General features: G+C 38.8%; 3 protein-coding genes across 6 annotated transcripts; all 3 read left to right on the top strand.

Annotated features, from left to right (window-relative positions):
- The first annotated feature begins 2538 nt into the window (after window positions 1-2538).
- On the top strand, window positions 2539-7789 carry LOC116201852 (vegetative incompatibility protein HET-E-1-like). Of its 4 annotated transcripts, none has more exons than XM_031533308.1 (8): window positions 2539-2975; window positions 3129-4347; window positions 4466-4556; window positions 4673-4830; window positions 4934-4985; window positions 5742-5821; window positions 5916-6009; window positions 6903-7101. In XM_031533308.1, the coding sequence occupies exons 2-8, from the start codon at window positions 3166-3168 to the stop codon at window positions 6950-6952; spliced, it is 1707 nt and encodes a 568-aa protein (XP_031389168.1). In that variant the 5' UTR covers window positions 2539-2975; window positions 3129-3165; the 3' UTR covers window positions 6953-7101. The 4 variants fall into 4 exon arrangements, with proteins under 4 accessions (XP_031389168.1, XP_031389153.1, XP_031389145.1 ...); XM_031533293.1 differs by having other exon boundaries at window positions 2540-2844; window positions 6899-7789; XM_031533285.1 differs by having other exon boundaries at window positions 2540-2975; window positions 6899-7789.
- Window positions 7790-9718: 1929 nt separating this feature from the next.
- On the top strand, window positions 9719-10577 carry LOC116201906 (trehalase-like). Its single transcript, XM_031533364.1, has 4 exons — window positions 9719-9792; window positions 9886-10053; window positions 10138-10225; window positions 10420-10577. Exons 1-4 carry the CDS (start codon window positions 9742-9744, stop codon window positions 10560-10562), a joined length of 450 nt encoding a protein of 149 aa, XP_031389224.1. The 5' UTR covers window positions 9719-9741; the 3' UTR covers window positions 10563-10577.
- A 1731-nt stretch (window positions 10578-12308) lies between these two features.
- LOC116201895 (UPF0481 protein At3g47200-like) lies at window positions 12309-14456 on the top strand. Its single transcript, XM_031533352.1, has 3 exons — window positions 12309-12624; window positions 12820-13624; window positions 13728-14456. The coding sequence occupies exons 2-3, from the start codon at window positions 12855-12857 to the stop codon at window positions 14269-14271; spliced, it is 1314 nt and encodes a 437-aa protein (XP_031389212.1). The 5' UTR covers window positions 12309-12624; window positions 12820-12854; the 3' UTR covers window positions 14272-14456.
- The last annotated feature ends 249 nt before the right edge of the window (window positions 14457-14705 follow it).

The following is a 14705-nucleotide window of genomic DNA, read 5'->3' as shown; positions in this document are numbered from 1 at the left end:
ATATAGTTGATATATATACCTCTTTCTTTTTATCCATTTTCCTTCTTTCGATTTATTAATGAATAAAATTCTTTCGATCATAATTTTTTTTAATTATAATTACAAGACTCGAATCGAAATCTTACTAAAAAAAAATCTCAAATTACTTGAATAAAATCTTTATTGAGTTTTTTTTCCCCTTTTGGTCAAGTGACGTCAATAGCTTTTCAGGATTACTATAATCGGCATATGTAGGATTTGGTTTAAGTCAAAACGTTGATTTAATTAGGGGTTTGAGGACAGTGTGTGTGTGTGTGTGAATAGATAGTACTTTCATATGTGTACATAACTTTATATACAGAAAATTAAGACTAACAGTTTTTGTTCAAAAAAACTGGTAAATCGAGAAAAATTGAAATTGAGAAAAAAAATCGAGAAAAAAAAATTCATGTGATCAGCAAATTAAAATTGGGAAAATTTTATTGATAAGCCAAAATTAAATATGATATACATCAATTAATCAATGGGTTTTTGTTGCAAAAAATGCTAGTAATTTTTTTCTTTGCCTAATTTGAAACTCTAAGGTATTAAGAATTTGTAGTAGTTGAAGAATAATGATTATTTAAAATTTTACACGGTAATGATATGTTATTCATGAAATTTCCAATGCTACAAGTATGAGCTAAGGATGTACATGTATATATTGTCATGCCCCATAAATTTCACATCAGTTGTGTAAATGAGTGATATATGATTTATATGTAATAATTACGGGACCGTCACTCAAAAGTGCTAATTGCTAGTAAAATTATTGGACCTTACATAAAAATTCTAGATTCCTCCCTTGCACAGTCAATACGAGATTCGTGGGCGTGACATATATAATCTTCTAAATGAAATAATTGAGACCGGTAAAATATTTATTTACAAAATGTAAAGGAAAAGTGTGTATAATGGTAAAAGAAAGAGAAATGTACGTTCAAATATATATAGAAAAAGCTGCACCATTGAATTAGTCAGAAAAGATATAACCTATTAAAACTAATAAAATTTGGTTCGAGATTTTCAATTTTCATCACCATATTTTCTGTCCCTGAATTGAAGAATTCCGTACATGAAAACTTAAATTATATATATGAGAAAAATGTTCTTACATCATTTGATGAAACAACTATTTTATATATTATATCGAGAATCCACGCGAAATTTCAATAAAAAAAAGTCAAACCAATCAATAAAGTCGTTTCTTCTTGTCCTTTTGCAAATAAACTAAAACACTAATTTATACATATTTTGAGCAAATTATAAAATCAACATGAGGGACGTGCCACTCGGTCAAATTCGTATCAGTGTTCTTTAATAAGATTTTCTGCTTTGATTAGTGCATATATTTGACCCAATTAAAGGAGAAAAAAAGAAACAAGAGAGTAGGCTTAGCATATACAATATGTATGTATATATGTATCCATATATACTGTCCAAACGTTGGATTCTGCTTTTGCGATTATACATCTTTCCTCAATCAATTTAGGTATCTCATGCTTAAGAATTAATGTCCATTTAATATCAAATCTAAATTTTATTACTAACGTATCCAAAGGTAGATATTATCCATTAATATCACATTTTGAAAAAGGCAGATATTCTCAAATCTACATTATTGAGTTGAAAACTAAAGCACCATTTAATCTCAGAACTCGACCATTGAAATTAAGTTGATGTAAAGTCACTTTGATTCAAATTAAGAATAAGCAACTCCTAATCCACGGGTTTTAGTTCAGTTCACCTCTAGGGCTAAAGGGTCTATAGACTCTATACTCTCAAAAGTTCTGCACAATTACCGAAAAAAAAAAGAATATATCAATTGTCCGGAATTGTTAGAACTTAGAACTAAAAGTGCATTCCTGAATTTTACATTAAAAATATATTTCGTGAAATTCACATAGATTATTTTTAGTTCTATTAATAATCTGATATATTCGCATGTACTATAAGGGAAAAGAAGAAGAAGAGAAGCTCAATAATATTTGATTATATACTCGTATCATATTTTACCGATAGTTCATCTTGAGATCATTATCTTCTATGGAAAAATTATTGCGCGACTGGACCGGATATATATGCCAGCTAGAATTTTGGGCTTATAGTACGCAGCGTCTTACCTAACAAGGCAATGAGACATCTTAGTTTTGTAAAACACAAATGATCCGTTTCGTTTCGCAGTTAAAATCATAAAAATTTTAATTTTAACTCAACATACTACGCAACAAAAATACACATTTTCCAAATCAAAAATTTGAACTTTAACTTTAACTCAACACATTACACAATTATTTGTCCACAATCAAAATCAAAATTACTTTTAACTCTGAAATCAAACGCATCAAAAGTCACTTGTATTGATTCCTTTGAAGCGCCACCACTGCACTGATCTAACTTGGGCCCTTGTTAAATTAATTAATTAATTTAATTTTCAGAAAAATAAGGGGAGGAGAAAATAAAAAGAAAAAGAAAAAAGAAAGAAAAATCGAAGAAAAGAAGTAGTCGCAGTTGAAATCCACAAGAACCACCTTTGCAGTTGCTCCTCTGGGACCTTCCCTCCCTCCATTCCTCTTCTGCTTATCAATAAACGCTCAAACCGAGGCAAATTTTTTGCCTTTTTTGTTAATTTATTTTCTTTGTTTTTTCTCTTCTTTTTATTTTTAATTGTAATTTCTTCTGAAAATCCAACTTATATTTGTTAGTTTCTTCATCAAAACCACTGGATTCTTTGCCTTCCCAAGTGGGTTTCAGTTCTAGAGAGTGGAAATCCCCAGGCCCGTGTCGATTTCTGGGGCATCCGACCGGATTCTCTTGCTGACCCAGGTTACAAAATTCCCTCTTTTACTACCTTGTCTCTTTTTTTTTTTTTGGTCCCCTTCACCTCCGCTGCTGCGATGGTGTTCGATCTTGTGGTGGGTTTTCCCTGTCCCTTGGATTTTATGCGCTTCCGGTAGGTGAGCAGCCGCAGTTTAGTTCCGGTCCTTTCATTTTCCCCTTGTAAGATCTGTGATTTGAAGTTCATTGACTTGTCCTTTACTTGATTTTAGATCCTGGGTTGCTTCTTGTTTCTTGGTTTCGATCTTATTTTTTGGGTTTTTCTGGATCAGGATCTAATGGGCTGATACCCATAAAGGGAAGGAAGCCATGGGGGAATATTGCGGGCAGGATGGTGATGAGCGGTTCTTCGATGCTCGCGAGGAGACATCTTCTGTGTCTGATTGGAGCATAGATTCCTCTGACGGCTGTAGTTCAAGTCCCAGGGTTGTAGACGACATCTTGGAGGTTTTGAGACATGAAATTTGGACTAAGTGCCCGGAGAGCGTGAGGGAGAGACGGAATCGGTTCCTGAACTGGACCGGTTTGAACTACGATTGGAGTCTAATCGAGAGGGAGGAGTCTTGGCCTTCGTTTCAGGATGAAATCGAAGTCGATAAAGGGAGAATCGCTGCAGACAGTGGGGCTATACTTAGGGATTTTGATTATTCTTTTTCTTGCATCCATTCTTCTAGATCGAATTGGGCACTGGAATCAACCTGCTATGATTCTCGGGACGGGAGTTTTGGGGCTAGGTGTAAGGATTCTGACGATGGAGTTGAGGTCGTAGTGGGTGAATTCGTAAGACGAAGCAGGGTGCTTATGAGAGTAAAGGAAAACGGTTTAAGTCATTCTGGAAGCATTGAAGAACTGAGGAGAGTAGTCGGTTCTTCTTCCCCTTTGATTCGTCCGTACTTCCATGGAAAATTAGACCACGCAAAGGAGTTGGGGGACCCCAAACAGAAGATGAAGATGGGTTGGTTGAGGAAGCTTGGTGTGGCAGCTTGTGTTAGTGGTGGAAACATTGATGCTATTTCTAAGCCCGATGATCTCGAATTAGTTGCGGGGTTGAAGATGCGCAAGGTTCGAACCCATTCCCGTAAGAAGAAGTACAAAGAACTGTCTTCCCTCTATGCAGGACAGGAGTTTCTTGCACATGAGGGCTCCATTTCTGCCATGAAGTTTAGTGTCGATGGGAGATACTTGGCAAGCTCGGGAGAAGATGCTGTCGTTCGGGTTTGGAGGGTGATCGAGGAAGAAAGATTGGAGAGGATTGATGTCTCTGATTTGGACTCCTCGTGCCTTTATTTTGCTATAAATGAGTCCTCAGAGTTGGCCTCCCTTAATGTGGATAAAGAGCATTATCTGGGTAGGGCGAAAAGGATCGGGAGGCAGTCAGAGTCCTGCTGTGTCGTCTTGCCTTCAAAGGTCTTCCATATATTGGAGAAGCCCTTGCATGAGTTTTATGGACACTTGGGCGAGGTCTTGGACCTTACCTGGTCGAAGAAAGGGGTCAGTAGAAGTCACATCTCACTTGCGGTTTTCTTGTTTTCACTCTTTGTTTAATGATATTGTATATTTGTTCTTAGGGACAAATAGGCTGAGTGATATTGTTCGCTTGTTGCTGTAGTATTTGCTCTCGTCTTCTGTGGATAAAACGGTTCGCTTGTGGCAAGTGGGAACGGACAGATGCCTGAGAGTCTTTTCGCACAATAACTATGGTGAATCACTATACTTCTCTTTTAGCACATAATTCATCATTATGGTGGGTTGAATCCCAGGTTTTGTTCTGAGTTGTTTTACTTTTATCTTATACATTTGTGTTTTATGTATGCAGTGACATCGATAAATTTCAACCCTGTTGATGAAAATTTCTTCATAAGTGGATCAATAGATGGAAAAGTTCGTATCTGGGAGGTGCTTTCTGGAAAGGTTGTTGATTATATTAGTATGAGAGAGATTGTCTCTGCTGTGTCTTACCAGTCTGATGGAAAGGTTTGGAGCCAATTTTGACCCTTTTCTAATGAATAATGACCTCTTCAAGAAATATCTTTTAGGCGGAATTTTATATGAAAGCATTTCTTGTTTGGTCATGCAGGGAGCAATTGTGGGTACAATGAATGGCAACTGTTGTTTCTATAGTATTGAAGGTATGGAATATTTTGTCATTTTGAAGAATTTATGTATGTTGTGAAAAGAAAGAGTCATGTTTCTTTGATTTTCATTGGTGTTCATGTTCTGCTCAGTCTGTTTGACCCACTTAAATGTCGAAAGCGAGAAGACTAGGAACTACTTTTGCTGTTTTTTATGGCATTAAGCAGCGCGCAATCTTTATATAGACATGATTCAGAATAGCCCTCATGATGATTTGTGCTTGTGCAATCCAAGTTGAATAGATGTAACTTAACAGAGTGAATAAGAATGAGGAATATCCACCATCAACTCTACCTGCAACAGAGAACTGTATTAGGATGAGCTTGGAGCGAGTAGTGTGTCTACACAAAATGGTCTTAGGAGCTGACCAGAGGAATACTTTCGAGTTACTTTAATCAGTTCCCCCTATCCCCTGGTCAATGTGGATATCGTGAGTGCACAATGAGACATGCTTATTGAGCTACAGTAGTATGAAAAAAATAGATTGGCTCTGGTCAGGAATAGGACCTTCAATTGTGCGTTGTCCACAAACCATAAGATCATTTTCTTTTTAATTAATGACAAAGACGCATCTTAATAGTTTTTAGCCTCTGCCGTATGAAGATCAGGTTCATTGCTGGTTCCTGTATCACCAATATTTATCTTCTCTTGAACCATTTGGCGTGCTTGCTTTGCTTTTGTGTCTTCCCTTCCTTTATGGGGGGTTGTTTTTGGATATCAACTCATCTTTTTTGCTGTTGGGTTTGATCCAGATAATCACTTGCACTTGGATGCTCAAATATGCGTGCACAGCGGAAAGAAATCTCCAGGCAAAAGAATAACTGGATTTCAGGTGGATTGTTAAAAAGGCTTTTCTGATTATTACCGCAGCCGTCCATTTTTCCTCCTTTTAAGCTGACTTCAAAATGCTCATTGCTCTTGTCCAGTTTACTCCGAGTGATCCGAGCAAAGTAATGGTCACTTCTGCTGATTCCACAGTGCGAATATTAAGCGGGCTTGACGTCATCTGCAAATTTCGAGGTAAGTATCTTTAGGGGCCATTTCAGAAGCCTTAATAAGTGCTTGAGAGTGGGTGTGTTTGATAGCCAAAATGAAGTGTTTCAATTCAGCTTGTTTGGTAAATGCAATTCAAGTTGACATAATTGATTAAGTTGATTAAAAAAATTCTATGGATCATGACTTAATCAATTAAGTAGAAAATTTCTACTTAATTCGCTGAGCTGGGGTTCACTTTAGGATATTTGCAGCGGTGCCCCACAACTTTTACAGAGTTTGCAAATCAGTCCATGCTGTTTTGGATAGAGAGGATAGAGAGAAAGGGGTTTTTTTTTTTTGGGGGGGGGGGGGCGGGAAGAAGGGTGACGGTGAGGGAGGAGGGCGGCAGCAGTCCTCGATCCCGGCCACCACCGCCCTAATCGAGGTCGCGACAGCACCACCGCCCCTTCCCCAGATCCCGATCTGGTGTCTCCATTTTTTTTTAAAGATTTTTATTATTTTGTAAAATTATAAAAATAAAATAATAGTAAAGATAGGGGCCAAAAGTGAAAAGAAAAAAAATAGTGGGCTGGCATGTGAGTACTGCACCAAAAACTCTGGACTTTCAGCACTCGACTTTATGAAACAATTTTTACTATCAATTAAGCACTTATAATTTCATCACTTAAAATTAAGTCCTAATGTACATAACCTTAGTTGTATATGGGAGAAATATGGTTGGGAGGGAGTTAGGGGAGCAAGAGTGTTGAGACAGCTGAATGAATGTTTTTTTAAAAAAAAAAAAAATATATAACTGCTCAATTCATTTTGTATTTTGAATTTGCTTGATGAAATTAGGAAGCGAGTGAATGTAGTCCTATTGTTGCCGACGTTTTAGATGTGACTGTTCATAATCTCTTCTTGGTACTGTTAGGTAGTTCGGGATGCCATTCGATTGCATCCTTCACGTCAGATGGAAAGCACGTGATATCGGCAAATGAAGATTCGAGCGTCTGCATCTGGAACTACACCAATCAGGAGAAGACACGATCAAGAGCAAAGAGCGTGCTATCGTGCGAGAGTTTCTTCTCCGATAACGTGTCCATTGCTATCCCCTGGTGTGGCCCCATGCACTCCATGCAAAGAGAAGATGGGCAGATTGAGAGTGGTCCGACAAGTCAAACCCTCGACGACTACTTTGACCAGAAGATGCTGCCCTTTTCTTCTTCCCCTGACTGCTTCTCTCTGGGCCGAGGGTTCCTCCTCGAGCTCCTGCCCAAAGGGTCAGCGACTTGGCCGGAGGAGAAGCTATCAGATTCGAGCCCAGTGATTGTTTCCCCTTCGATGTGCAGATCAGAATACAAGTTCTTGAAGAACGCACTATCAGACTCTCCCCACATGTGGGGCCTCATAATTGTCACTGCCGGGTGGGATGGGCGGATCAGAACGTATCACAACTATGGGTTGCCGGTGCATTCTTGAAACGATCCGAGGACTTACACTATTCGATTCAAAGTAAGGTTTCTTACCTTTGTATTCCATAAGACATATCCGTCGGAGATAGTAAGGTTTAGTATGTATGTATGTATGAATCGTGCCACAGCGAAGTTAGAGTGGCCATTGTATGTGTTTAGTATAGATCCACAGGGGTGTGAACCGACACCATTTTTTTTTTTTCCAATTTTACTCTCCCCTACTCAGTTGTATTGGGTGCAATGGTGCATATGAGGGTTAAATCATACATGATTCTTTTATTTTTTCAATGTCATGAGAAAATTGTAGCTATATATATGTGCAATTTGTTTACATAATATCTTTTATGGAATGTGACCGAAGCTGTTGGATGGGGGTGCCCGTGAAGCTATCGAGCCATGTCGGGTTATGTTCGATGGAAGCCTTGATCAGTTAAAGAGTCTTTGGTTCAATTGAATCCAGTCAACTGTGTCACCTTCTCTCACCTCATCTCTCAATCCAGGCGATCATAAGTGTAGATATCATCGTCTTCTTGCGATAGCATGTACATATTCCGAAAATGGATAGTTCCGAGACATATAGAGCTTCAAGCCGAAATATATATTCCGAAAAAATTTAGTCGAAATATGTATTCCAAAAACGATAAATCAAATGCCATTCACAATATTTTTGCTTTTTCTTCTTTTTCCAATTTACGAATGTAATCACTGACAAGTGAAAACTCAATTTGCCAATCAAATGCCATTCACAATATTTTTGCTTTTTCTTCTTTTTCCAATTTACGAATGTAATCACTGACAAGTGAAAACTCAATTTGCCAATGAACGCATACTTGCGCCCGCGCGCAGGGCCGTTTTTGGACTCTCTTTTTTCTTTCCTATCCTTCTCTCCCATGTCCGTTCGTTGACTCAACTGTTGCTCTGCGTTGACTCACTCTCTAAGACAACTCCCCTCTGAGTTGCCGTCGTCGCCCTCGCCATGAGCAGCTGCTCCTCCGCCAGAGGGCCGGTGGCGCCCCCTGTTCCTCTGATTGCCTTCCTCGAGCTCGTCCAAGAAGCCGCTCTCAGCATCTTCAGCGCCCCGGGCTTCGACCCCAAGTGCTACGTCAACCTGTCCCTCAAATCCGACCTCCCGGCCGCGGAGCGCTCCTTCGGCAAGCTTCAGGCCTCAGCCACCACTCAGGACTTGGAGACTTTCATCCGGAGCTATTTCGAGGACGCGGGCGGCGACCTTTTATATTTTTGTATTCATGTTGCTCTTTTGTTTGTGGTTATTGTTCGCAGTCACTGAAGTGCAAATGCCGGGTCAGTGCACGGGTGTCAGCTGAATTGTTCAATTTTCCATTGTCCAGCTAATTAGTAGCCGAACAACCCAATGATCATGTGACATGTAGTGTTTTGCGTAGGTCCTGGACAAATAAGTAATGATAACAACAAAACTTTATGCATATATGCAATATAACCGATGCGAAGTTTGCTATGTAATATATGATGCGCACAGATGAGGAGCGTTAATGGAAGGGTTGCGCACGGATACTGGGTATATCCGGAACCGATCGAAACCTACCCGTTAGGGTAAGATCCGGGTAACTCGTATTGAAAATAGGGCAGGGTCCGAATATTAAAATTAAGAACCGGTAAAAACAGGTTCTGGGACGAGTTCCTACATATTGGGTACTCAGAACCGAAATCGAAATCGGTATTCGGAAGCTGCTACATCAATCTACAGTGAGAACTAGGATGTGAAATCAATTCATTAGGTGGTTAGATTAGATTACTGTCCAGAGGTTTGATTGAGAAAAATGATGAATCTGGATGAAAACTGTCTTAGTTTTTTTAATTATGGTGATCCACTCACTTATTAAAATCTAGAGTGACCTCATAGTATTCAACATGCACTCTGAATTTCTATCTTTAAATGACGTGATGGTAATTATTGGACATCATATTTGAAGAGGAACCTGATACTGACCCGCTTATCTAAAAGCATAAACCCCTCTGACTTCTTGCACTTTTTTCATGAATTTGTTAGGAAAGTTAAAAATGGGAGATGATTTTTTTACCACTTAGCAAGCTTGAGCTCTACCTTAACAACAGTTTTTATTGACTGCACCAATTGTCTATGGCTTTCCTTCCAGAGTTATGAACTCCTTGGCGTAGATATATTTTTCTTGGGGAGCAAGTGGGGGACTTGCTAATCCTACCTTTTGAATATTGTACTTGTACCAACGGCTCTTCCATATTGAACCTAATGCTTCCAATTGAATCATGTATGCATCACAGGGAACCTCTAGATTTCACGGCAATGGCAGCAACTTCAGTGCTACCTGTTGATTTAAATGCATTCATACTGGGGGTACCATTTTGAAGACCTTCCCTTGAGAGTCATTGGCTATCATGTGTGCGTGAACTGCTAAAAAATGACGAGGCATGTCTGTTATTGTTGCAGATGGAACATGATATAGCTTTTTTTGCTGAAGTTATTGGAGATAAAAGTACTTTTGAGCGCTTTGTCATGGCTTCTGAAGCAAGAAAAGAAGCGATAACCTCAATATTTTGGAATGAACAGAAGGGACAATGGCTTGACTACTGGCTTAATTATAGCAACTCATGCTCGGTAGAATTTCGGCCAAAGTTGTATTAGTGTCTTTAACTTGTCATCGTGTATATTCCCCTGATTCATTTGCATATATACCTTCAGGAGCCTTACATATGGGACACATTAAACCAGAACCAGAATGTATATGCATCAAACTTTGTTCCTTTGTGGATTAACCCATTCTACTCAGGTATGTGTCATTCACATGGTCACTATGGCAGTGTTCGGTGTTTCTATTCTTTTTTTTTTTTAAATGAATATTCCGTGTTCCCATTCAAAACATCACATCAGTTCCAGTAAATAATCATTTTCTGAATTGTGATTCATCTTTTGCTACTCCTGTATTGCCATGCTCATAGCTTCTTCTTTCACGTTGATGTGAAGATGCTTCAATGGTACGTAAAGTCGTGAACAGTCACAAGCATTCAGGTTTACTTCAGGCATCGGGGATTGCAACTTCCTTGCAGAATTCAGGACAGCAGCGGTTTGTAGTTGCATTTTTGCGTGGACCTTATTTGAATCTATGATATTTACAAAATCTCATCAGCTTGGCGCAGACATAACTGAGCCAATCTCTTTTCACTGATTAGGGACTTCCCCAATGGGCGGGCTCCACTCCGGCACATGATCGTCAAAGGCCTGGTGAGATCTGGTTCAACAGATGCTAAGCAAATGGCTGAAGACTTAGCTGTGAGGTGGATCAGGACAAACTATGCAGCATACAAGCAAATCGGACAAATGCACGAGAAGTACAATGTTGCGAATTGTGGAGAATTCGGAGGCGGCGGTGAATATGTTCCTCAAGCAGGATAAAATGTACCTTCAATTCGAATTACACTGCCACTTATGTTTCGGGTGCTGAATATGAGTTTATCTCTTTTCATGGGTCGCAGACTGGTTTTGGCTGGTCGAATGGAGTTGTACTGGCTTTCTCGGAGGAGTTCGGGTGGCCTCAGGACAGGAAAATAATAGACCGGCAGTGATCAGTGAGCTTCCTCGGCCACTGCTGGATGGAGGTTGAATATATATTCGTCTCACCTCTTCCAAGAAGCTCTAGAGTCAATTGTCCGTGAGCTCCAACCTGTGTGAGTTCAAGGTTATGAATAATGAATATCTTTCTCCAACCTATATTCATTCGACATCATCCGATTGCTCAGATTCTGTACTATTGATGGCTAAATAATTGTACAAGATACCAGATTCTCCAAATGTTTTGATTGGGATGTTTGAATATAAAATATTCTTCCCTACTGGCCAAGAATTGAATTATTCTGATCACTTTCACCACTCTTCATAAAATTACTTGCCCCGGACGCCAAGTTGTTGAGTAAGTCCTCCCCCTGTTCTATTGTTTATGTGAGCAATTAAGGAATAATAATAAACATCGACATTACTCAACCAAGAAGTAAGTAAGGAATAATAATAATATAAAATAATATCATAAAATAATATTATAATCTATATCTATATTTATATTTTTTTTATATCTAAACCGGAAGCATTTCGAAAGTTCTCGCAGAGTATAAATTCATTTTCATACTCTCGAGATTCTCTTTTATCTTTTTAAAAAATGCGAATAAATTATTACAAATATAGACATTTACTTAACCATGAATTAAGCAATAATAATAATAATAATAATATAATGTAATTGTTCTTAACTTAATATTGTAGGCCGATTTTTAAGATATTTAATTAGGGATTGTTCCTTATGGAGTTTGAATAAGCTAACAATTTTATGGATAAGATGCATCAATATAATGGCATAATAAGGGTCGATCGAAGAATACATCATGTATATTTAATAAGGATATTAAATTGTCAAAATTTGGAGATGCTTTACAATGATTGTATTAAATTGAAGTATAATTTAACTATAAAGCGAGTAATATATGTTTTCCATGATATATATACTGTGCACTATTTTACTTGTTAGTTTTTCGTGCTGTGCACGAGCAACCTACTAATATATATATATATATATATATACTGTGCACTATATGTTTTTAATTCAATATTGTAGGCCGATTTATAAAGTATTTAAATATGGATGGTTCTTTATAAAACTTGAATAAGCCAACAATATTATGGATAATATACATCAATATAATGACATAATAATGGTCGGTCTAAAAATGCATATGTATTTTTAATAAGAATATTGAATTGTCAAAATTTTGAGATATTTTATAATAATTGTATTGAATTGAATTACTATTATATATACACATGTCCCCTACGTCATGACACTTTCCCGCCTTTAATTTCTTTATTAGTATGTGTCTGGGTAAACCATGAGGGGCGCTGTTTGTCTCTTTTGTTCTCTTCATCTTCATCATCATCTTCTTCTTCTTCTTCATCTTTTTTTCCTTAATTTATTAAACTTTTCAAACTAATATATGATTGTGAGGTCGTCAACGGCGTACGTTTCCTTTTAAATTTGCAAGTGCATCTCTGCTCTATATATGCTCAGGATATGCCCTCTCCATCGCCATAAGCGAGTTCTCGACAATACAGATTTTCGAAGATCTAATTGAAAGCTTTGCTGTTGTTGGAACGATCCTTCTTTGTGATTTTACAACTAGTCAGGTGATTCTCTCTCCCCTTTAATTTGTTCTCGAGTTAGCTTGCACAAGTAAGAAGGAGTATCATATATAGAACACATTTGCACCTTCTGCTAATATATCATGGATTTTCTCTTCTTTTTATTTTTGGGCATAATTATTATTTTGTGGATTTTCTTAAATGTCATGAGCATGATTTGTGCAATCCTGATTACTGCAGCATATGCACGAGTTCCCGACTTAATCCTATTTAAAATGGACTCTGCTCGTCATCATCTAATGGATTGCGGGCAAGTTAAAGGGGAAACCGTCGATGATGTTTACTGTGAAGCAATACAGGAACTTCAGGGGAAATTGGTGAGGGAACCTCCATGGCCGTCCAATTGTTGCATATTCAGAGTTCCAAGCACAATCCGGAGGCATAATGTATATGCTTTCGAACCACAATTGGTCTCGATAGGTCCGTACTATCATGGTCAAGAAAGATTCCAACCGATGGAAACGTTCAAACTCTGGTACTTGGGATGTCTCCTTGACCGAGCCTCAACCCGCGAGTCAAGGCTGGAGTGCCTCTTCAAAGTAATTGGAAGTAACGTGCAGCACTGCCTCGATTGTTATGCGGAGAAAGATGTTAAATGTGCTGATGATTTTGTCGAGATGATGATATTGGATGGGTGTTTCGTCCTAGAGCTTTTCCGGAAGAAAGCAGGAATTGTCCCTCAACACCCCGATGACCCGATATTTAAAACATCTTACATGAAGAAGATACTTTTGAGTGATCTGCTCTTGCTCGAAAATCAGCTTCCGTGGTACGTCCTCGAGTCGATATTCTACCTCACTGCTTCACACAGGGAAAGGGCTGATACTTCTCTTGTGGCTTTGGCCCTCAAGTTCTTTGGCTTCAGCACCATCAGAAGTGGAGCGATCAACCCCAACATAATCCCTGTGAACAAGCACTTGCTTGATCTACAGCGCAATAACTTGCTCTCTTCTTATGCAAGCGTGGTCCCTGAACAGACAGCCTGGTACTAATCTAAAACCCGAACATTATAATGCTAATCTAAAGCTTAAAGCTTATGGATGAAGCTCATGGTAACTACTTTTCCTTTTACTATTCTATTTTCACAGGCACCCTATTCCCTGCGTGACAAAGCTTCTCCAAGCGGGAGTTCGGTTTGAGAGCGGCGAGTCGAGCGAGATGATGGACGTCCAATTCAAAAATGGTGTTATGAGGATCCCTCCAATAATGATCCTTGACAATGCCGAGTCCCTGATCAGGAACCTGATCGCATATGAGCAGTGCGATGCCACCTGTAGGGACAAGATCACGTCCTATGCCATCCTCCTAAACAACCTCATCGAGTCGGAAAGGGACCTCGACTACCTATGCCAGAAAGGAATCGTGGATTGCTACCTGAACAGCGAGGAGATCTGCAGCTTCTTCAGGAGGCTCTACAGCGATGCTGATGTGGTGTACTACACTTACGCGAAGCTTTCTCAGGATGTCAACCTCTATTGTATGGCCCGGTGGCCTACATGGCGGGCTACATTGCTGAGGGATTATTTTAACAACCCGTGGTCAATCTTATCGTTTGTCGCTGCCATTCTCTTCCTTTTCCTTAACTTCCTACAGGTTGTGTTCTCTATTCTCTCCTACAGGACCGCAGCTTAATTAATTGCTGTAAGCTGTTGATAGCTTCTTAGTTGGAGTCCGATCTGGTGAAAGCAAGATCACTATGTGTAAACAAGCTTGTCTTTCTGTACATATGTCATCTGTTCAACATGTACATACATCTTTGAAGCACAATGTATCTCAATTTTATTGTAACATTGTTATCTGTAACGCAAATGTGACACTGCTTACGTCCCAAGTATTTACTAACGGAGGCGTTTTGGCTCGCATAAGTTTTAGGTGTTATTCATGCTCGGCATTCTTGGAGCTGCTATAACTAGCTTGCTTGATGACAAAGGTAGCCTGGGTAGTCGAGGTCAGTCCTCTTTGATGCTGCTTAACGGAACTAGCAATTAAAGAACATTTGAATGCTGCTTGTTATTTGCTATGCTAAATATAACAATTAGTTGATTGGATATGCAGATATATTCTTT

The sequence above is a fragment of the Punica granatum genome, chromosome 1, assembly GCF_007655135.1.
Source record: "Punica granatum isolate Tunisia-2019 chromosome 1, ASM765513v2, whole genome shotgun sequence".
NCBI lineage: Eukaryota > Viridiplantae > Streptophyta > Magnoliopsida > Myrtales > Lythraceae > Punica > Punica granatum.
The sequence above is the reverse complement of the archived record's forward strand: the minus strand, read 5'-3'. Positions and strand labels throughout refer to the sequence as shown.